The sequence below is a fragment of the Thamnophis elegans genome, chromosome 2, assembly GCF_009769535.1.
Source record: "Thamnophis elegans isolate rThaEle1 chromosome 2, rThaEle1.pri, whole genome shotgun sequence".
Lineage (NCBI taxonomy): Eukaryota > Metazoa > Chordata > Lepidosauria > Squamata > Colubridae > Thamnophis > Thamnophis elegans.
This window is the reverse complement of record NC_045542.1, coordinates 154057641-154080251: the sequence shown is the minus strand read 5'-3', so window position 1 is coordinate 154080251 and position 22611 is coordinate 154057641. Positions and strand designations below refer to the sequence as shown.

The 22611-nt window shown below is 43.8% G+C and overlaps 2 protein-coding genes and 1 long non-coding RNA gene across 3 annotated transcripts in view; 1 reads left to right on the top strand and 2 right to left on the bottom strand.

Moving 5' to 3' along the window:
- The window catches only part of LOC116503744 (E3 ubiquitin-protein ligase TRIM11-like), a 30617-nt gene extending 17181 nt beyond the window's left edge, over positions 1-13436 (bottom strand). The window contains exons 1-6 of the mRNA XM_032210338.1: positions 12879-13436; positions 10936-11031; positions 10129-10359; positions 8652-8674; positions 5606-5637; positions 3898-4062 (exon numbers count right to left, since the gene is read on the bottom strand). Of these exons, the coding sequence (XP_032066229.1) occupies positions 3898-4062; positions 5606-5637; positions 8652-8674; positions 10129-10359; positions 10936-11031; positions 12879-13421 (1090 nt within the window). The 5' untranslated portion in view covers positions 13422-13436. The remainder of the gene's footprint in view (positions 1-3897; positions 4063-5605; positions 5638-8651; positions 8675-10128; positions 10360-10935; positions 11032-12878) is intronic.
- Positions 1-18187, bottom strand: part of LOC116503746 (zinc finger protein RFP-like) — a 73506-nt gene extending 55319 nt beyond the window's left edge. The window contains exon 1 of the mRNA XM_032210344.1: positions 17275-18187. Coding sequence (XP_032066235.1) covers positions 17275-17688 — 414 coding nt within the window. The 5' untranslated portion in view covers positions 17689-18187. The remainder of the gene's footprint in view (positions 1-17274) is intronic.
- The window catches only part of LOC116503752, a 24790-nt gene continuing 6285 nt past the window's right edge, over positions 4107-22611 (top strand). Inside the window, exon 1 of the long non-coding RNA XR_004254740.1 lies at positions 4107-4851. This is a non-coding gene — a long non-coding RNA (uncharacterized LOC116503752). The remainder of the gene's footprint in view (positions 4852-22611) is intronic.

Here is a 22611-nt window from a genome sequence, read left to right as displayed (position 1 = left end):
ATCCTGCAAGGGTGCTTCGGTCGCCATCGCCGCCTCCTCCGCTGGGAAAGGCAGGAGAAATTCAAGTTTCGCTTCTTTTCCTCTAAATTAGGTGACCGCCTTTGGGCTCTGACCAGGCAGGAAACCGAGATGATTTCTTGTTGCTTTTGCGGTCATTTTCGCTGGCTTTTAAAAGAAGAACTACAGTATTTTAAAAAGAACAAATTGGGGAGGAGCAAAGATTCACGGGATGGATCCCTGGTCAATTATTATTGCTGGCCCAATCAGCTCGTTAAAGGAAAAATGTTTTAAAAATTGGAGAGAAGCCAAAATTCACGGGATGCCCCCCCTCCCAATCAATTATTGATCCAAACATTCTGCTAAAGGAGAGACGGAGAACCTTGGCCCCTTTATGACTTGTGGGTTTCAAATGGTATGTATAGGGTCTTCTGTTTGAGCAGGGGGCTAGACTAGAAGACCTCCAAAACCCCTTCCAGCTCTATTCTGATTGGTTGATTGATTGATTGACTTCAACTCCTAGAATCCGCGAGACAGCTGGCTCAGGAATTTTGGGAGTTGAAGTCTGCAAATTGGACCATCGTTTTCCCCACCCCCCACTTGCTAAAGGAAAAGATATTGAACAATCCTGGGGAGAAAGAAACATCCATGGGACCGATTGCCAAACAATTATTATTGATCCAACCAGCTTGTTAAAGGGGAAAATGCTTATTTAAAAAAATCGGAAGAAGGAAACATTTATGGGACCAGTGGGGGTAAACTTGGAATGAAACAGACTGGAAGAAGCCCTTGATGAAAGCCCAAATCCAATGCTGCAATTGATGGGATGTCTCAGAGATGAAGGGGAAATCAGAGTCTTTTTGGTCACTTTTTATAGGAATATCCTGCAGAGGAAGAACTGCCAGGACTGCCCCCTTCCCAGCCAGCCAATCAGGAAATGGATCAGGAAAAGCTCTAAAATGATTCTGTTTTTGCATCCCCCAAACTCCCACAACTTTAACCTTAACCTGTCTACTGTTGACCTCACCCCGTTCCTAAGAGGCCTGTAAGGGGCGGGCATAAGGGCACCATTGTGCCAACCGTCCCTGTCCTACTGTCTCCATTTATTCCTACCCATTTACTGTCTTCATATTTATGTTTATACTTATGCCTGTTAATTTTTACATGTTTGACAAACTAAAATGAATGAATGAATGAATGAATAATGAATAATGAATAATGAATAATGAATAATAATAAATAAATAAATAAATAAATAAATAAATAAATAAATAAATACTGGGCAAAAGTCACCGTGAAGACTATCTTGTAGATGGAGAATATGAAATGTGTAGAATGTGGAATAGCATCATTTGCTGGATGGAAATCTTCAGGTTAGACCAATGAGGTGCCTCTTAAGGCAAAAGATGGATAGAAAGAGCCATTAGTGATCTCAGGCCAACTTAGGACAGGGGGACCCATGGGGGGAAGAGGGGGAAATCTGGAGGGTGGAGAAAATCTTATACTCTTTGTGCCCTTTGTTCAAGGGCTTTTGAGGGAGGCTTCTTTAATCACAGCAGGGTCTCTGAGGGGACATAGACAGTCCCAAGCCCCCTCCTTTTCCTTGCCTTTTTGGTGGTGGCACCTCATTTCTGGAATGTCCTCCCCAGAGACCATTAATTAGCAGTCACAGTGGGTCATGTTGGCACCAGGGGAAGGCCTTTCTGTGGAAGGAAGGATCTAAATCTCTTTTAAATAATCCCCAGAAGTGGGGAGATGCAAAGCAGGAACAACCCTAGAGGGAGTCAACAAAGGCCTACGGGAGGGAAGCCCCATCCCTTATTTACGCTTGGGGAAAAGGCGGGGCTGGCTGCCATTGGCTTGTCTTTATGACAGTTGCAGGGTCGCTGAGTCATGTGATCACCCTTTGTGATCTTCTGCCAAGCAAAGTCAAGATTCACTTAGCAACCATTTGACTAATTTAACAACTGCAGTGATTCACTTAACAACGGTGACAAGAAAGAGCGTCATGGAGGCGCTACCCCCAAAAGGGTCACAGGGATCCAGGTTCCCCCAGCCCCCTTTTCCAATCCTCCAGGCTCCTTCCCCTGACTCAGTCCATTCCTTGTGGCTCCCACTCCACTCTGCTCCCTTTGCTCAGGCACCTCCAGTTGCCCTGCTGGGCTGGACTCTGCCGTTTTCTCCTTCCAGCCGGTCCCCTCTGGAGTCTCCTCTCAGCAGGCGGATCACACAGGCGGTTGCCTCAGATTGTTGGCCCCTGATAGCTACCTGGAGGGATCTCCCTGCAGTTTTCTTGGTAAAGGTTCAAGAGTGGATTTCCATTGCCAACTTCCTAGGCCTGAGTGAGAGTGAAGGGTCCAAGGTCACCCAACTGGCCTTGTACCTAAGGGAGGATTAGAACTCATGGCTTCCAGCTTGATTTCTTAACCACCACACTAGATTGGTTTCTTTAACACAAGTTACTTTCGGTTATTCAATAAAAGGCAGAGTGGCTTAAAGCAAGAAGAAAAAACAGTGTTATTCTCAAATAATGTATTTATTTAATAATGTATTTCATTTTTTAACAATTCTATTAACAATCCTTTTTTACTTTTGTCTTGAGCCAGGAGACACATTTAGGGCACATAACACTTACATTTGCTATCTTGATAATAGATGGTATCTTTTATTTTTTTCTGTTTTCTGTGCATCTTCAGTTTCTATGTATCCCACGGAATACATTTATTGGCATAAACTTGCAAAAGAAGGAACTACAATCCACAAGAACCTATAAAATTACAATCAATCCTACAATCAGTAATCCGATTGTAGTAGATAATCTACGTAAGTATAAAAAGATAGAAAAAGTACTAGGATTTGTAAAACAAAAAAATCCCTGTGAGGCCGTAAAGCTTATATTGAGTATAATATTTCCTGAAACCTTAAAAGTTAGTTAGTTAGTTTATTATTATTATTTTTTAGTTTGGTTTTAGTTTATTATATTTATATGCTGCCCTTTTCCCCCAAAGGGGACTCAGGGCGGCTCACAACTCAAACCAGGGAAGGGGGATACAGACAAAAAATTTTTTAAAAAATGGTTTGTTGGTTTATGACAATTATGTGTCAAAAGGAAACTGGTTAAAAAGGGGGGGGAAAGAAAAAAAGAAGGAAAAGATTACAGAATATCCCGAGTTATGGGAACCTACACTATCATTGATTGCAACTAACATGAAACAAACAAGCATGATCCATAAATGGGATGGAGAGCTGTGACAGACATATAAAATCATGATTGACAGGCTTAGCTCTAAGGTACCTTTAATGCTGATACACCTGAACACATGATGTTAAACCCTATAAAGCTCCTAGGACACCTCGGCTTTTTTATGCAGAGAAATAGAAATGATGATCAAGTTATTCCTTTATAGACTAATTGACTGATCAGGGGGGCAGAGAAGAATAAAGGAAGCTGAAGTAGCAAAAAGCTAAGGAAACTCTGCTTTAAGGGCTTTCAGAGATCCCCGCTTGGCAAATAGGGATTTTTCCAAGGTTTTGTCTATGGTTCTCCCTTCTTTTAGGGGAGTGTCATGCAGGTGCCTTTGTACAAATAGAAACAGGGCCGAAGGGTCTCCCCAACCAAGGAAGCATCTGAGAATGTATGGAGCAGAGCTGCTGTGCTGGCATCAAAGAAGCTCACTTGTCCCCCTTCGCAGTTGAGAGAGACGCGGATCCTCTTGGGCTTCTCATCCAAGTACCAATCAAAGTATTCTAATTTAGAGAAGGCCCAGTATCCCCATACGAATTTTCCAAACATCCACCGCCTGGTCTGCTCATCAACATTTGTTAAGTTCAGTGTCTGGTTGGTAACCCCTATAGACCATCGTTCTTCATTCCCTACAATTACTTCCCAGAAATGTCTCCCTGTTGAGAACGTCTGACAGCCATGGACATAAGAATGATAGTATCTGTTGTAATCTGAGAAAATATATTTTCCTTTAACTGCCCAAATTCTTCTGACACTTTTTTGATCTTCGGAGACATCAAAGCCGGCATGATTGGCTGTTTCTGGATCCAGAGTTACATTCACTGTAAGGGGAAAGGAAGGAAGGGGGGAAAAGCAAGAGCTTCAGCTTGAGGCCTAGTTTGTGCCTTCACGCTCAAGAGCTTAACCCTGCGGCCTCTTGTGTGAATAGAGTTCAGCCTCCAAACACCCCCTCCAGGACTGAAAGACTCATTGTTTTTTTAAAGAACTCCTAAGCCATTGCCTGGTCAAGAGTCCTCCAACTGTGGCAACTGTAAGACTTGTGGACTTCAACTCCCAGAATTCCCCCGATGGGGCTGCTAGTCGCCAGGTCCCCTCTGCTCCCTTTCCTCCAAGAACTCCCCCACTATGTTTTTCCCACCCTCTGTTAACTTCCGAGCTGTTTGGCACCCCTCTGGCCTTCTTGTTCCATTCACTTAGGTTACCTTCCCCATCTTCCAGTCTATCTGACTCCCCTTCAGTTACCACTAAGCTGCACCCCTTCAAGATCCGTTCATTACCTCTACCGCTCTTGGCCCCTCTATTCACTCTTCGTCTCTTGGCTCCACTGGTCAATTCCCCTGGTCTCTAGTCTCCCATGTGGCCTCCCCTCTGCTGATTGCCCTCCAGCGCTGCCATGCTGGCTGGAGAACTCTGGGAACTGAAGTCCACCAACCTTACAGTGGCCAAAGGTTGAAGACCCCTGGCCAAGTCCTTCAGACACTTCATAGGGCTCCACCTCTTCCAGCCTCCCTGCACAATTCTCTTTAGCTTCCATCTTGCAGATGAGATTAATGGGATTAGGAGTGAAGAGTGGTTGGCTTTGCCTTCACTGATTTGGTGAGACAGCCAAGGTTGAACAGGGACTCTACCTGGAGCATTAATTCAGAGGATCAGGCAGAACAAGAGGCTGCCATGTTTCAATTCTCAAATGGCAGAATCCAGAGGGAACTTGGGGCACATGATGGGATATGAGGAAGCTCCGTCCTTTTCTCTGCGAGCATCAGGGTGTCACAGGCATATACAAAAGGGGAGGGTCCTGCAAGGGAAACCTCTGCTTTCACCAGTCTGATGGCCCACATGGAAGAGGCAATCCTGATGCTCCAACCTTGCTATTTCCTTGGACTCAGAGGACCTAATTTCTCTGCTCCCAAAGACCTCATCTCTCACCAACTTATACTCAGGCAGTAAAATCAACAAGATGTTATTAGCTTGGTAGGAATTCAATATTCCTTTCATATTTTCCCATTTGTTCAGATATTTCATTCCACACCTGAAGATTTACTTCAGTTTTCTAGATGATGTGTAGAATGGAATGGAGAGGAGTAGAAGTAGAACAGAACAGAAAAGAACAGCAGTTTTATTTGGCCAAGTGTGATCAGACACACAAGGATTTTGTCTCCTCTGCATTAGCTCATGTTGTACATATGAATGGCAAGTAATTCTTCATAAATCATAAAATCATTAAATTTTACTGCATCATCAAAGTCTTTAAGGTACCTAATCCTATATTTTTCTTTTTTGTTCATCTATGATGTTTCTCTTAAAGTTACTGGCATCAGAGGCTTAAAATAGCAAGCAATTGCAATTGCTACAACTCATATTTACCTTTGTGTAGTTGAATCCACTTTCCAGAGTATCTGGGGAAGAAAAGGGAGGAATTCAGCATCTCATCACTGGAATTGGAACAACAGAAGGGCCTCCCTCCAGATATCCTGGTTTGCTTTCCTTGGACTCAAATCAGGAAATAAGGAATATGAAAGCCACAAGCCAAAATGCCATTGTTGGCTATATATATTCCATTAGGTATAAATATATTCTACTATATATTCCGTATACAGGTAGTTCTCAACTATTTGTGTAGTGAAGTTACAGCAGCCACTGACAAAACGTGATTTATGACCGGTTCTCACACATTACGACTGTTGCAGCCTCCCCAGTCACATGATCAAAATTCGGGCACTGGGAACCAGCTTGTATTTACCATGGTTGCAGCATCTCATGGTTCTGGGATTGTCCTCCTCAACCTCCCTGGGGAGCTTCTGACAGGCAAAACCAATGCATGAAGCCAGATTCCTTTATCAACCACGATTCACTTAACAACCATGATTTTCGTGATTTTTTTGGTGGCAAAAAGTTTTCGAAAATGGGGGCACTTGCTTAGCAACTGAAATGTTCAGCTCAACTGAGGTTGTAAGTCAAGAACTATCTGTATGTATTCCATTATATATAGAATAAGTGGAAGCTGATTCTGCATCCCCAGTGATCAGTGCACATACATTCGGGATGCAAAGAATATAGATAGTGTGAACTTACAATCATAACTTCACCACTGATCCTGAAATCGATCCTTCTTTGATCCATGTGACACCAACTGAGAATCTCTCTTGGATGCTCAAAATGTCATCCAGCATAAAACCCTGGCAGGCTGTTTATTACCTCTGAATTTTTTCATGACACCTTTCAGAAGCACAGTGGATATCACTGTAATCCCAGATTGTCCACTTTGACTCTAGAAGTAAATCCTGTGGATTCTCACATGTTTCCTTAGCCTGGTACCTGGCAAGACAAAATAACAGAGTTGAAAGGGACCTTGTAGGTCATCTAGTCCAACCCCCTCTCCCCTGCCCAAGCAGGAGACTTCACACCATTTCTGACAGATGACACTCCGGTCTCTTCTTGAAAGCTTCCAGTGATGAAGCTCCCACAACGTCCGAAGGAAAGCTGTCGCAGTGGTTCATTCTCCTCAGTCAGAAAATTTCTCCTAATTTCCAGGTTGAATCTCTCCTTGATTAGTTTCCATCCATTATTCCTTGTCTGGCCTTCAGGTGCTTTGGAAAACAGGTTGAACTCCTTCCTCTGTGACAGACCCTCAAATATTGGAACACTGCCATCCGAGGTGGCGCAGTGGTTAGGGTGCAGTACTGCAGGCCACTTCAGCTGACTGTTATCTGCAGTTTAGTGGTTCTAATCTCACCGGCTCAAGGTTGACTCAGCCTTCCATCCTTCCGGGGTGGGTGAAATGAGGACCCAGACTGTGGGGGCAATAAGCTGACTCTGTAAACCGCTTAGAGAGGCCTGAAAGCCCTATGAAGCGGTATATGAGTCTAACTGCTATTGCTATCCTGTCTCCCCTGGTCCTTCTCTTCCCTGGACCAGCCATGCCCAGTTCCTGTAACCGTTATCAACCTGCCAATAGAAGCTTTCTAAACACCAGATGGTGCTTGAGGATTGGCTAGTGACAGGATCCAGTCTGTGTTGGTCACCAGAGGTTTTCTCTTCTGAGCTTTCGGACTCATGCTGGAGCCCATCTTCAGGGAACCTCTCCCCCCCCCCCAAATGTGTGCACTGGGCTGTTGTACGATTTATATTTATGTGGTGCCTGGTTGTGTGTAGCTTTTGGTTGTTACATGGGGTGTTGATGGCCAGCTATTAAGTCATTGATTGTTGTTTTCTTGTGTTGCCCCATCCCGGATCCTAAGTACTTGGTAAGCTAGTTGTAAATCAGCACTCCTGTTGACTGATAAGGGCCCCCATTTCCCAGGCTTCAATCATTTCTCTGGCTATCTATTCAAATATGGGCACCATGATGACTCAGTGGATCCTGACTCCGAACTGCACTCATCCGCCTTCATCAAGTTAAATGAGAGATCTAGTAGAAGCAACTAAGATTCAAGTTTGGGCTCCCTACTCTTCAAAATTCTTGTGAATATCTTGGCCAAAACAACAGATTGTATCTTACCAATGGACTGATGACCGGTGACTAATATGGGTGATGTAGGTAATTAGACAATGGATATAACATTTAAAGATGATCTTGAGGGATTTTAGTTCTGCACTTAACACAATTCCTCCAGTTTCTAAACGTAAGGACCTTGGGCTTTCTCATTCAATCTGCATTTGGATTATGGATTTCCCATCTGGCCAGTCAGATTAGGCAATCACACCTCCTCCGCCCTAATTCTTAACACTGGTACACCACAGGGTTGTGGGTTGAGTTTACTCTATCCTCTTTATGTACATGACTGCATTGCCACTCACGCCAGTAATACTATTATTACATTTCTAGATGATACAACAGTTGTGGGACTCATCTCTGAGGGAGGAGGAGGGGAGATGAGTCTGCCTATTGAGATGAGGTGGACCAATTGCTTTCATGGTGTGGAGACAATAATTTGGTCCTTAACACCAATACGACCAAGGACCTTATAGTGGACTTCGGAAGGAATAAATCAGACATCCAGGCCTTGGATATCAATAGAGACCAAGTGGAAGAAGTGGTCAGTTTTAGGTGCTTCAAAACTGGCATGCATTTATGATAGTTGCATTACTTGGAACAAGTTACATCCTACAATGATATCTTGAAAACCATAAAATATCTTTCTCTTCTTGGGAAGGACTCAATAGGTGGATAAAATGGCCAAATTCAATCTAAACATCTGGCTGAGTGTGTGACAGACTATAACAATTCACCATATCAAATACTGATAATTATATTGTGTTATCTGAGGAAATGTCTAAAAGGCCCTGAAATACAGTACGTTGTCTTTACATCCAAATACTGCTAAATACAAACGGCACTTTCAAAAATGAAAATACTGCTGGAGGAGCTGTTGATCTCTAAGGCTATAAAGAAAAGGGTGGATTTACTTACTTCTTCAAGATGCCTCCAATGTCCTGAAAAATAAAGAGACAAAACATTGAAAGCAACCATTCCCTACGTATAAAATTAAATTCTTAAATTCACAAAATAAATGAGTGGACAATCAGACACTAATAAAACTACTTTCATTTTTTCAATGAAAAAAATCCCATTGCTCTTTTCCCTCCAGATCTTCAACCTCTTTTGGAGAGGTATTGTTTATACTTTTTTGCCTAAGAAAAATTATATCCGGTTAAATCCAACACAATTACAATATTGGAAAAACAAAATAGTAGATCAATAGGATAAAAAAATCCCCTGCATTTATGCTTCCAGAATGAAGGCACTTTGGGAAATCCAAGTGGTTATAATACTTTGTAGAAGGTCATCAGTGTTGGGTTTCTTCTGGCCCTGGAGATTAAGGGGAGGGGGAGACCCTACAGAAAACACCCACCACCACATCCCCTATTGTGAAGAATACAGACAGTGACCATTATTTTGAATTTTTGCTTCTCACATGGCCTGCTTTTTCTCTATTACATTATGTAGCTCTTAGCCATTACAGGTAGTCCTTGAGTAAATAGTTCATTTAGTGATAGTTCTTTTCCATAGAAAGAGCCAAAAAGATTTCTAAATGAGGAGTTGAAAAAAAGATTTTGAACTTGGTCGAATGCAGCCAGAATCCTACATGGAGACATGGAAAGAAATATCAATCTCCATAAGAGAAGAATGGATGGAAAAAGAGATGGAGGTAGAAAAAATGACAAAATTGACTGCTGTAATTAGATATAACCCATTGTTTCTACTTGGAAGCTGCTTGTAAATGTTTTGTTTGAGATTTTAAAAAAATAGATTCTTGATTTTCCTTATTAGACTAATCTGTTTTTCTAGACATGGCTAATAATGACTAAATTTGCAAAAATAAAAAGTTGAGGCTGTAATTTTATTTTGTATTTTACTGTGCAGAAAAAAAGTTCAGAGACATTTTTCCTCTTTTTTCTTTATCCTACACTTCTTTCCTATTCTTATCCTTTTCCATTTCCCTATTTTCTCTATTTCCATTTGTACTTTTCACTATTTTAATTTTGACTAAATTCATGAAAAAGGGAAAAAAAGGAAAGAGTCAAAAAGAGTATTCTGTGGAAGGTACTACAGCCATCTCCCAATACTTGAATGGCTGTCATAGAGGAAAGTGCATCGATTTAGTCTCCGTAGCACCTAAGGGCAGAACAAGAGGCCTGGGGTGGAAGCTCATCACAAGGAGATCCAACTTAAAATAAGGAAGAATTTCCCTACAGTGAGAATGATTAATCACTGGAACAGTTTCCCTCCCAGTGTTCTGGGTGGTCCATCACTGGAGGCTTCCAATAACAGTTTGGACAACCATGTTTTTGGCATGGTATAAAGACTCCTGCCTTGGGCAAATGATTGGAGTCCTCCAAAGTCCCTTCCAGCCCTAGGATTCTATGATCTCCACTTCCTGACTGACCTGTAAGAGTTTGCTGGCTGGCTGCTGAAGCTTCTCTTCTATCTCCTGGATGAGATGGTCAAGAGAGCAGAGTTCCTCCATGTGTTTGGCCAAACCTTTCTCCTTTCTTGCCATAATATCCTTCTCCGTTTCTTCCATTCTAGTCAATAGCAGTTTCTCCTGTCCTTCTAACCAGAGTTGTAGCTCTCTGAATTCAGCCACTACATTTTCTCTCTCTTTTTTGATGAGGTCCTGGAACAAGAAAGAAAAAAAAAAAAAAGGAAAACTTGTATTTTAATTATTTTACTTAATTATTTTTATTGTTTTAATAACAAAATGGATTCCTTGAAGAATCCAGGTGGGAGAATTTCTTAAGGAGAAAAAAAACCTTTTTGATATTAAAAAACACAGGGAGGGGGGAAGGTTTCTAAAAAGAAAGAAAAAAGGCTCCAGTTTAAATGATCTCTCATAAAACTTTTCTTGGCAATCAGGGATTTTCAAAAAGGGGACAGAAAAATATTTGACTTCACTATGTTTTCCACAAGATGAAATATGGTTTCCATTAATTTATTAAGGAAGCCAAACCTATTGCATAGAACACAACTCATGGGATAGGTGCACTTAAACCCAACTGTGACTCATTCAGGCAATGGGAACATATAAGTCCCCAGGTTAAGAACAAGTTCTCTGCCCTAACACCGTCTTTATCTTGAATTTCCTTTAAGTCAGAACTTGTACTAAAACACAGGATGCCTGTTATTAAAGATGGCGGATGGGGTTCTCCTTCCTATTAGCTCAGAAGCTCCTCACCGTTGGATCAATACTTACAAGCATCTCCTGCATTTTTTCCTCTGTGTCTCTTTTGTATGTAGCTATTTTTTCTTTCTGCTCCTTCTGAGCCTTCAGGCAATCCTCCACCTTCCTCTGGAGAGAAAATACAAGTTTTGAGTTTCTTTTCCGCAAAGAATTACATCGGAGGGAAGACCCAGTTAGAAGATATATGTAACCGTCATAAATACATGGCCGTTGGCAAATTTTGATCCTGTGGCCACAGGGATGCTCCAATGACCATAACTGTGAAAAAGGGTTGTAAGTGGCTTTTTCCATTGCCGTTGTAACGTCAAACAATCACCAAATGAAAGGTTCTATGTCGAGGAATATTTGTAATGGTGACGTCTGGTGAAAAGATGGCCGACAGACAACACGCCTGGGGAAGGACACCCGAAGTGTTTTCCCCTGGACTGTAGCTCTTTCAGGTGCCAACAGTAGGAATCGACATTCTTATAGGACTCTCCTGGCTTAGGAAAAGTCCTGGAATTATTCCCCCAAATCCTCTGATACAGCAAAGGTCTGAAAGTAGCTTCAGGAGCTGTGCTTCAAAGCAGCCCCTGTGCTGAAAGCTGAGGGACTGGGTTGTGGAAGAAGCAGCAATTTCGGAATTTATTTTTCAAAGGGACAGTGTTGTGACTTTCATTTCTCAATCATTTTTAAGGACTATTAATCTTTACTAAGCTAAAAGAGGTTTAAAAAAAGAGCCATTAGAAAGTTTTGATTTTAGAAATGTTTATAAAGAAATGTTTAGTGTTTTCAAATGGATGGGGGGAAAGTATTTTTCACTTTAAAGTTAGAGAATCTGAAAGAATACAGTGAATTTTGTTAATATAAATGGTGGTCGTTTATAAAGATTATTAAGTGCAACTAGAAATACATAGATCCACAGCAAGGAAGATAAAGTAGAAATGGTTAAATTGCTTTATTCAAAGAGGAGACTATATTTAATTATGTTTTTTATTTGGATATCACTTCTGGATTTTGTGTTTGTGATGAAAAATATGATGATGATTATTATTGTTTTGTTGATTAGATTTATTGTTATAGAAATGACTAATTATATACTAATGTGTAAAAGTAAAAATCTGAGGCTGGATTGTTATCTTGTACTATACTGTGCTAAAAAGAGTTGGAAGTCAACACTTTCTTTCTTCCCTTGTACCTCAAGCTTTCTCCCCCCCCTCTTTCCCCCCCTTAATTTCCCATTTTTATTTTTCTTTGTATTTTATACATTGATAAAACAATAAAAGCCATGAGGTAAAGGAATACTTGTAATGGCAGCAAAGTGAGCTGCCTGAGTCTCCTGGTCGCAGTCATCCCAGAACCAACAGGTTAGGCACAGAGAAACCAAAATTTGGGCTGACATGGCTTTGGCCTAATCCAGCAGGAGAGTTTTGGGGGATCTGCACTCAAGACTTTGGAGGAGTCTATGATGATCCTCCCCGACAGCAAATGTAGAAAAGTGTCATCGGAAAGAATGCCCAGTAGTGTCTCCTTCTCCACCTGATCTCCAAACTGCAGCTGGTTAATCCTCTTGCTGAGATTTAAATTGGATCTTCTTTATTTTTTCCTTAGAAAAAGGGAGCTGGCAAAGGGAGCCTATTTCTCTCTACAGGAAACTTCCACTGCTAAGCAAGACAGTTAAGTGAAGTTTTGTCTCATTTTCCAAACTTTCTTCCCACTGTTGTTAAGTGAATCAGGGCAGTTGCTGAATTAGTCACACAGCTGTTAAACGAATCTGGCTTCCCCATTGACTTTGCTGATCAGGTGGTCACAAATGGACATGACAATTGCCAAGCATCTGAATGTTGAACAGGAATGTCAACCTGTTTTTAAACAATTGCAGGCAGGGAGATAAGGGGTGGGATAAAACAGGAAAAAGACTGCGAGGGCTGCCACTGGACGCCCCTCCGCAGCGATTCCTCCGGGCTGACTCCTACCTGGTATTCCTGGAAAGCCTCCTCCGCAGGGATCACCCATTGGCCCTTGTGCTCTTTGGATCGGTCGCAGACCACGCAGATGAGGGTCTGGTGGTCCTTACAAAAGAGCTTGAGGGGCTCCCGGTGCTTCGGACAGAAGCTCCCTCCTTCCTCCTCCGGATGGCCGCCGAATCGCCCGGCTACTTCAGCCATCTGCGCCAGCTGCCTGTTGGGGAGGACGCTGCGGGGCGCGAAGGTCTGTCTGCACAGGGGGCAGGAAGCCTCCGATTCCGACGCCCCACAACTGCGGGTCAGGCAGTCCCGGCAGAAGTTGTGGCCGCACCGCGGGATGAGCACGGGGTCCTTGAAGAAGTCCAGGCAAATGGAGCAGGTAGCTTCTTCCAGGAAATCCTGCAGGGGAGCTTCGGCCGCCAACGCCGCCGCCTCCGCTGGGATAAGGAAAGAGAAAATTAAGTTTCTTTTCTTTTCCTGCAAATCAGGTGCCGCCTGTGGACTCTGCCCAGTTGGGAAACCGAAGTGAATTGTTGTTGCTCTTCGATCCATCAGCTTCAATGGCTTTTTAAAGGAAACAAAAAGTATTTTAAATAGAACAAGCAGGAAAGAAACTAACACTCACAGGACGGACCCCCGACCAATCCTTATTGGCCCAACCAGCTCGTTAAAGGGGAAATTGTTTTTAAAACTGGGGAGAAGCAAATATTCTTGGGACGGACGTCATTTAGAATAGAACAGAATAGAATTCATTATTGGCCAAGTGTGATTGGACACACAAGGATTTTGTCTTTGGTGCAGATGCTCTCAGTGTACATAAAAAGACAAGATACATTCGTCAAGAATCGTAAGGTGCAGCACTTAAAGATAGTCGTAGGGTACAAATAAGCAATCAGGAAACAATATCAATATAAATCGTAAGGATACAAGCAACAAAGTTTCAGTCCTGCAGTCGTAAGTGGGAGGAGATGGGTGATAGGAACGATAGCAATAGTAACGCAGCCTTAGTGAAGGGTTTGACAGTGGTAAGGGAATTATTTCTTTACAGAGTGATGGCATTGGGGAAATAACTGTTCTTGTGTCTAGTTGTCAGTGTGCAGTGCTCTATAGCGTCATTTTGAGTGTAGGAGTTGAAACAATTTATGTCCAGGATGTGAGGGTCTGTAAATATTTTCACATGCCTCTTTTCCACCCGTGCAGTATACAGGTCCTCAGTGGAAGGCAGGTTGGCCATAATTGTTTTTTCTGCAGTTCTTGTGACTTGTGGACTTCAACTCCCAGAATTCCTGAGCCAGCATCACTGGATATATATACAGATGATTGTAGTGTGATGAATAATTGTAACACATCTACAGTATGATTCCATTACTTATGGATTGATGACTTGAGGGGAATTGAATGGGTGGATAACATCTTATAGGGCTTTTGGGGTAGGCTTTCTAAGTCACAATGGGGTCCCCGAAGGGACATGGACACTTCCCCACCCCCTCCTTTATCTTTCCTTTTCAGTGGTGGCACCTTGTTTATGGAATGCCCTCCCCAGAGATGGCACCCACACTGGCATTATTTTGGCACCAGGTGAAGGTTTTTCTATGTTGGAAGGAAGGAAGGAAACTTTGGAAGAAAAATCCATCTGGTTCAGTTCCAAGCTGGAAGAAAGACGCTGGAAATAGCATGGAGGCTGATTGGAAAGAGAGTCCGTTTATTGATGAAGCAGAACCAGCAGCAGCATGTGGTTCTGGGACAGCTAACCAAATGGCTAAATGAGTAGATGGATCCTTATAGTTTCTGTAACTTTGAAGTTTGGGATTTGTGCAATATGGGCTTTGTGTTCTGAAATGGTGTCGGGTAATTCTTCTTGTGGCTGATGGTTATGTCCTGTGTTAGATTTTTGGGTGAGGGGCTGCTTGCTCTAATCCTATCACTCTGGTTTTGTTAGCTGTCGAAATTGCTATAAGGGATTTTGAAATATCCTGCCTTGAATGAACTTCTTCTGCCAGCATTTGCTTTGCTTATGAATGGAGTCATCTAGATACCTGGCTTCCTCTATCAATAAGCTCGTTATCTCCTTAAGTGCTGGCATCTGCTGAGGACTATTAAGAAAGACTGAGGGCTGCTTCCTGCCTCAAAGAACATGTTTTTTCCGTGTCTCCTTTGGGGAAATATCATATTTTGCCTCTATTAATATTCCCCAAAATATTTCATTTTTCTAGAGGGAGGGAGAGAGACACAGAGGCAGAATCCAAGTCAACATAGGACTCCAGAAACCTCAGCCAAGCCCCAGTCCCTTTTCTGTGACAAATAGAATCTGTTAAAAAGAAGATGTTTAATTACCTCGCTGGGGAATATAAACCAGAAAGGGGTTGGGGTTGGGGATAGTACTGTTTATGCAGCCTAGAACTGTGTTGGATTTTTTGGCAGCTGCTGCACACTGCTGGCTCATATTTAAATGGTTGTCCACTAGGACTCCAAGATCCCTCTCACAGTTACTACTATTGAGCAAGGCACCACCTATACTGTACCTGTGCATTTTGTTTGTCTTGCCTAAATGTAGAGCCTTACTTTTTTCACCATTGAATTTCATTTTGTTAGATAGCGCCCAATGTTCAAGTTTTTCAAGACCCTTTTGTATCTCAAGCCTATAATCAAGTTAATTTTGGTTATTCAATAAACGGTAGAGTTGAGTAAAGCAAGAAGGAAAAACAATGTTATTCTCAATGTATTTATTTAATAATGTATTTCATTTTTAATCATTCTATTAACAATCCTTTTTTACTTTTGGCTTGAGCCAGGTGACACATTTAGGGCACAGAGCACTTACATTTGCTATCTTGATAACAGATGGTATGTTTTATTTTTTTCTGTTTTCCGTGCATCTTCAGTTTCTATGTATTGCAACGGGCCATTTTTGGGAAGTCTGCAGAGTGCAAAATTTCCTTGGCAACCAGGGATTCCCAAAGTAAGAGGGAGAGAGAAATGTTTGAGTTCACAGTTTTTTCAATAAGATGAAATACAGTTTGCATTAATTTAGTAATCAAGCCAAACCCATTGCATTATACACGGCTCATGGGACAGGTGCACTTAACCCAACTGTGACTAATTCAGGCAATGGTGACATCTCAGTCCCCAGGTTAAAGCCAAATTCTCTGCCCTAACACCTTTATCTTGAATTTCCTTCAACTTGTACTTACAAAGAGGCTGCCTGTTATTAAAGATAGCAGATAGGATTCTCCTTCCTATTAGCTCAGAAGCTCCCCACTGTTGGATCAATACTTACAAGCCTCTCCTGCATTTTTTTCTCTGTTTCTCTTTTCTATGTAGCTATTTTTTCTTTCTGCTTCATCCAAGCCTTCAGGCAATTCCCAATCTTGATCTGAAGAGGAAATACAGGTTTTGAGTTAGTTTTCCTAAAGAATTACATCGGAGAGAAGACCTAGATAGAAGATATATTCCAGTGATGATGAGCCTTTTAGACTCCGGCTGCCCAAAATGCGTGTGCGCACATGCCGAAACTGAAAGGTGCGTGTGAACATGTGATTGCATGGAGATGCACGAACGTGTGCATGCACGGACGTGTGCACATGTGCAGCAGATACCGGAAGGCCAGCGGGAGGCGGGGTATCCCAACAGCAATAATGTGGCAAGAGGGAAGATCTTTGTCTTTTATGACCTTCTCCTTCGTCGTTTGCAGGGAAACAGAAGCTCACAAAAGAAACGCCATGGAGATCTGACCTGGGGTGCTGGCCCTCATTCCAGCAGAGGGGCCTCTACCTACCACATCTGGCAGGCCTGCCATAGGTTTGGCATCATGGATACATTCAGTCCTCATAAATGCATGACAATTGGAAAACACCCAAATTTTGATCATGTGACCACGGAATGCTGCAATGATCACAAGGGTGAAAACAGTCATAAGTCATAAGAAAATTACAGGTAAGTTAGAAGGACTCAGGTTAGAAGGATGCTAAGGTGCATAGACATAAACTTTGGTAACTTCTAGCTTATTATAATAATAAAACGCACAGCATTTTTGATAAGAAAGCTAATTAGCACTAAATATGCTATGTATGAAGGAAGAGGGTAAAGTGGGCCAGGAGAAGAGATCAAAAGAAACACCTGTTAAGGAACCAATGAGTGATTCATAGGGTGTTAACTTCCTTGATCTTAAGTGTATAAAATTTGTATTTGGCTGGGGGGGTCTTTGCTCCTGTAGCTGATGAGACCCTTTTGAAGTACTTCAAGAAAAGTCCCTTCCACCACCATTCCAATCTCGATCCCATTGGCATCTGCACCAGGCTAAACCAAATTTGACAACAGAGAAAGCAAGTAAAGTGATCTAAGGATTTCTAGGAAGACCAAGGATCTGGACGCCCCTCCGCAGCGATTCCTCCTGGGTGACTCCTACCTTGTATTCCTGGAAAGCCTCCTCTACAGGGATCACCGAGTGGCCCCTGTGCTCTTTGGATCGGTCGCAGACCACGCAGATGAGGGTCTCGTGGTCCTTACAAAAGAGCTTGAGGGGCTCCCGGTGCTTCGGGCAGAAGCTCCCTCCTTCCTCCTCCGGATGGCCGCCGCATCGCCTGGCCACTTCAGCCATCCGCGCCAGCTGCCGGTTAGCGAAGACACTTCGGGGCGCGAAGGTCTGTCTGCACTGGGGGCAGGAAGCCTCCGATTCCGACGCCCCCCAACTGCGGGTCAGGCAGCCTCGGCAGAAGTTGTGGCCGCACTCCGGGATGAGCACGGGGTCCTGGAAAAAGTCCAGGCAAATGGAGCAGGTGGCTTCTTCCAGCAAATCCTGCAAGGGCGCTTCGGTCGCCATCGCCGCCGCCTCTGCCAGGAAAGGCAGGAGAAACTCAAGTTTCGCTTCTTTTCCTCTAAATTAGGTGACCGCCTTTGGGCTCTGACCAGGCAGGAAACCGAGATGATTTCTTGTTGCTTTTGCGGTCATTTTCGCTGACTTTTAAAAGAAGAACTACAGTATTTTAAAAAGAACAAATTGGGGAGGAGCAAAGATTCCCGGGACGGACCCCCGGTCAATTATTATTGCTGGCCCAACCAGCTCGTTAAAGGGAAAAATGTTTTAAAAACTGGAGAGAAGCAAACATCCCTGGGACGAATCCCGGATCCATTACAATTGATCCCAGCATCTTGTTAAAGAGGGGAAAAAAAGTTTTTAAAAATTGGGGAGAAGCCAAAATTCACGGGATGCCCCCCCCTCCCAATCAATTATTGATCCAAACATTCTGCTAAAGGAGAGACGGACAACCTTGGCCCCTTTATGACTTGTGGGTTTCAAATGGTATGTATAGGGTCTTCTGTTTGAGCAGGGGGTTAGACTAGAAGACCTCCAAAACCCCTTCCAGCTCTATTCTGATTGGTTGATTGATTGACTTCAACTCCTAGAATCCGCGAGACAGCTGGCTCAGAAATTTTGGGAGTTGAAGTCTGCAAATTGGACCATCGTTTTCCCCACCCCCTCACTTGCTAAAGGAAAATATATTGAACAATCCTGGGGAGAAAGAAACATCCATGGGACCGATTGCCAAACAATTATTATTGATCCAACCAGCTTGTTAAAGGGGAAAATGCTTATTTAAAAAAATCGGAAGAAGGAAACATTTATGGGACCATTGAGGGTAAACTTGGAATGAAACAGACTGGAAGAAGCCCTTGATAAAAGCCCAAATCCAATGCTGCAATTGATGGGATGTCTCAGAGATGAAGGGGAAATCAGACTCTTTTTGGTCACTTTTTATAGGAATATCCTGCAGAGGAAGAACTGCCAGGACTGCCTCCTTCCCAGCCAGCCAATCAGGAAATGGATCAGGAAAAGCTCTAAAATGATTCTGTTTTTACATCCCCCAAACTCCCTCAACTTTAACCTTAACCTGTCTACTGTTGACCTCACCCCGTTCCTAAGAGGTCTGTAAGGGGCGGGCATCAGCGCACCATTGTGCCAACCGTCCCATTGTGCCAACCATTGTGCCAACCGTAGGAATAAACCGTCCATTTATTCCTACCCATTTACTGTCTTCATATTTATGTTTATACTTATGCCTGTTAATTTTTACATGTTTGACAAACTAAAATAAATGAAATAATAAATAATAAATAATAAATAATAAATAATAAATAACAAATAACAAATAATAAATAATAAATAATAAATAATAAATAATAAATAATAAATAATAAATAATAAATAATAAATAATAAATAATAAATAATAAATATAAATAATAAATAATAAATAATAAATAAATAAATAAATAAATAAATAAATAAATACTGGGCAAAAGTCACTGTGAAGACTATCTTGTAGATGGAGAATATGGAATATGTAGAATGTGGAATAGGATCATTTGCTGGATGGAAATCTTCAGGTTAGACCAATGAGGTGTCTCTAAAGGCAAAAGATGGATAGAAACAGCCATTGGTGGTCTCAGGCCAACTTAGGACAGGGGGACCCATGGGGGAAGAGGGGGAAATCTGGTGGGTGGAGAACATCTTATATTCTTTTGCCCTTTGTTCAAGGGCTTTTTGGGGAGGCTTCTTTAATCACAGCAGGGTCTCTGAGGGGACACTGACAGTCCCAAGCCCCCTCCTTTTCCTTGCCTTTTTGGTGGTGGCACCTCATTTCTGGAATGTCCTCCCCAGAGACCATTAATTAGCAGTCACAGTGGGTCATGTTGGCACCAGGGGAAGGCCTTTCTGTGGAAGGAAGGATCTAAATCTCTTTTAAATAATCCCCAGAAGTGGGGAGATGCAAAGCAGGAACAACCCTAGAGGGAGTCAACAAAGGCCTATGGGAGGGAAGCCCCACCCCTTATTTACGTATGGGGAAAAGGCGGGGCTGGCTGCCATCTTGACTTTGTTGACCTGCCTTGGGACCCCCTGGCTGTAATCCCCATCCCGTTTGCGAGTCTGTTGGGCCAAATCAGTGGCTCTCAGTTTGGTATCTGCATTTTAACATTTCTCATTTTTAATCTATATAGACAGTAAAAAGTGTCTTATGACATTGTTTCACACTTATGACCATTGCAGCATCCTCATGATTACTTGATCAAAATTAAATCGGTTGGCAATTGGCTCGTATTTACGACGGTTGCAGGGTCCCTGAGTCATGTGATCACCCTTTGTGATCTTCTGCAAAGAAAAGTCAAGATTCACTTAGCAACCATTTGACTAACTTAACAACTGCAGTGATTCACTTAACAACCGTGACAAGAAAGAGCGTCATGTAGTGCTACCCACAAAAGGGTCATTGGGGTTCTAGTTCCCCCAGCCGCCTTTTCCAACCCTCCAGGCTCCTTCCCCTGACTCAGTCCATTCCTTGTGGCTCCCACTCCACTCTGCTCCCTTTGCTCAGGCACCTCCAGTTGCCCTGCTCGGCTGGACTCTGCCGTCTTCTCCTTCCAGCCGGTCCCTTCTGGAGTCTCCTCTCAGCAGGCGGATCACACAGTTGGGTTGGTCGGCCTTTCTTCCTCTTCCTCCTCTCTCTCTCCTGCTTCTCTTGCTGGACTCTCCTGCAACTGCCTCTGCTCCCCCCTTTGATTCCCCTGCCTGCTTCCCTTTCTCTCCTCCTCCTTTCCCCACACACCTTTCTCCATTTTCCCTCACTCCATTCTCCCCCTTTCCTCAACCTATCTTCATGTGTCAATTTGCCCTCACTACACAGTCGGGTGGAGACCAGGTGAGCCAGGAAGCCCCATTCCCTTCTCCCCCCAAACAGACTCACCTACCCCTCTCTCTCTACCCCCTGCTCTCCTCCTCTTTCCTGCCAAAACCTCCTCCTCTTCATTCCATTCTTTCCCAGTGATAGTTAAAATGGGGCAAAGCTCACTTAACAGCTGTCTCACTTGGTAGCAGAAATGTGGGGCTCAATTGTAAGTCCAGGACTACCTGTATTAGGTAAGTTCCTTAGGATTCCTCATTTGCTCCTTTGCCAACAGAAACTCCTCAATCTTCAGTTGTTGAGATGCTTTGAGGTGTTCCAGAGATCTGTTCTTAGCATTCAAAGCCACCATATCAGAGTTAAGTTTCCCTCCCCTTATTATTTATTGTGTGTATCCTTCTTTTCTTATTTTTACAAATAACTCAAGGTGGCAAACCTATCGAACACATCTTCCGCCACTCATTTTCCCAACAACCTTCTCAGGTGGGTTGGTCTGAGAGAGAATGACTGGCTCAAAGTTATCAACTGGCTTTCATGGCTAAGGCAGGACTTGAATTCAGAGTCTTCCTCTTCCTAGCCTGGTGCCTTAACCACTAGACCAAACTGAATATAACACCCATCTCAAAATCAAAGCCAGTTTTGGGTTGCCTCAGATTGTTGGCCCCTAGTGGCTACCTGGATGGATCTCCCTGCAGTTTCCTTGGTGAAGATTCAGGAGTGGATTTCCATTGCCAACTTCCTAGGCCTGAGTGAGAGTGAAGGGTCCAAGGTCACCCAACTGGCCTTGTACCTAAGGGAGGATTAGAACCCATGGCTTCCAGCTTGATTTCTTAAGCACCACATTTTAAGTTTTGACGGAGGGACGACGCGCAGCCAGGTTTCAACTAACAGAACTATTTATTCAGGTTGACGGCGATTCAAAGAACGAAAACTCGCGCCAAGGTATTTATACTCTTTTTAAACCAATCACTGGCCGGGGACGAGACAGCAACTGCTGACGTCAGTCCCTCGGCCAATCAACAGTAACGTTAAGCCGGCAACACCCTCTAGAGCTCTCAGCCAATCAGAGAGCTAGAGGGTGTTACTGGCAGCAAGAATATTTACTAATATCTAACACCCCTTTCCCCCAGTTCTGCGCATGCCCGTAACGGAGCATGCGTAGTCCTTAAGGTACGTTGGGCGGCGCCGGACCCGCCCAGATCTTCTCAGTTCAGGGGAAGTCGTCGGCGGAGGAGGACCTCCTCGTGGTAGCTCCTCCCCGAAGGGAGTGCAGCTCCGAGGCACGCCTTTTCGGGAAGGCCCAGAAGGCGGGCTCAACTGTAACGGTAAGTATAGCCGTGGGGGTGCGTCACTGGTCGTAGGAGGGACCCTCTGGGTAACGTCCTCGGATTGAGTTGTCAGGCCGGCGTCTCTGTGGTTGACGCTTGGGTAAGCAGGGCCTGGTGTGGCGAAGGCCCTTGTTTGCGGTCTTCCTGTTTGAGAATGTTGTGGTTGATACAGGAGGGGGCCTGGTGTGGCGAAGGCCCTTAGTTGCGGTCTCTCGGATTGAGGACTTTGTGATTGTGGCAGGTTGAGGCCTGGAGTGGCGAAGGCTTCACATTGCAACCCCGGTGCTGCGGTGTTGTCACTCAGGGGTTCGCGGCCACCGGCCTGCGACGGGAGACGCCTCCTCAATTGATCCAGGTGGCGTCTCCATTGGGATCCATCGGCCAATTGGACCCTAAAAGAACATGGGCCGGTCAGGGCAACGATAGAGCCAGGCACCCATTTTGGTTCCCCCGCAAAGGACCGAGCCCACACTAGATCCCCTAGCTTAAAGGACCGGGGAGGGAGAACCCCCAGATTGCTCGGCTGATCCCCTGAATAGAGCGGGTGAAGCCTATCCAGGGGAGTCCGCAGGCGCCGGCCCATCAAGAGCTCCGCGGGGCTTTTGTTGGTCGTTGGACAGGGGGTGGAATGTTGGCTTAGCAGGTAAGCCGCCACCCTTGCCTGCCAGTCGCCCCGGTCCATGCGGCTCAGCGCCTCCTTTGCTGAGCGGACCGCCCGTTCTGCCCGGCCATTGCTGGC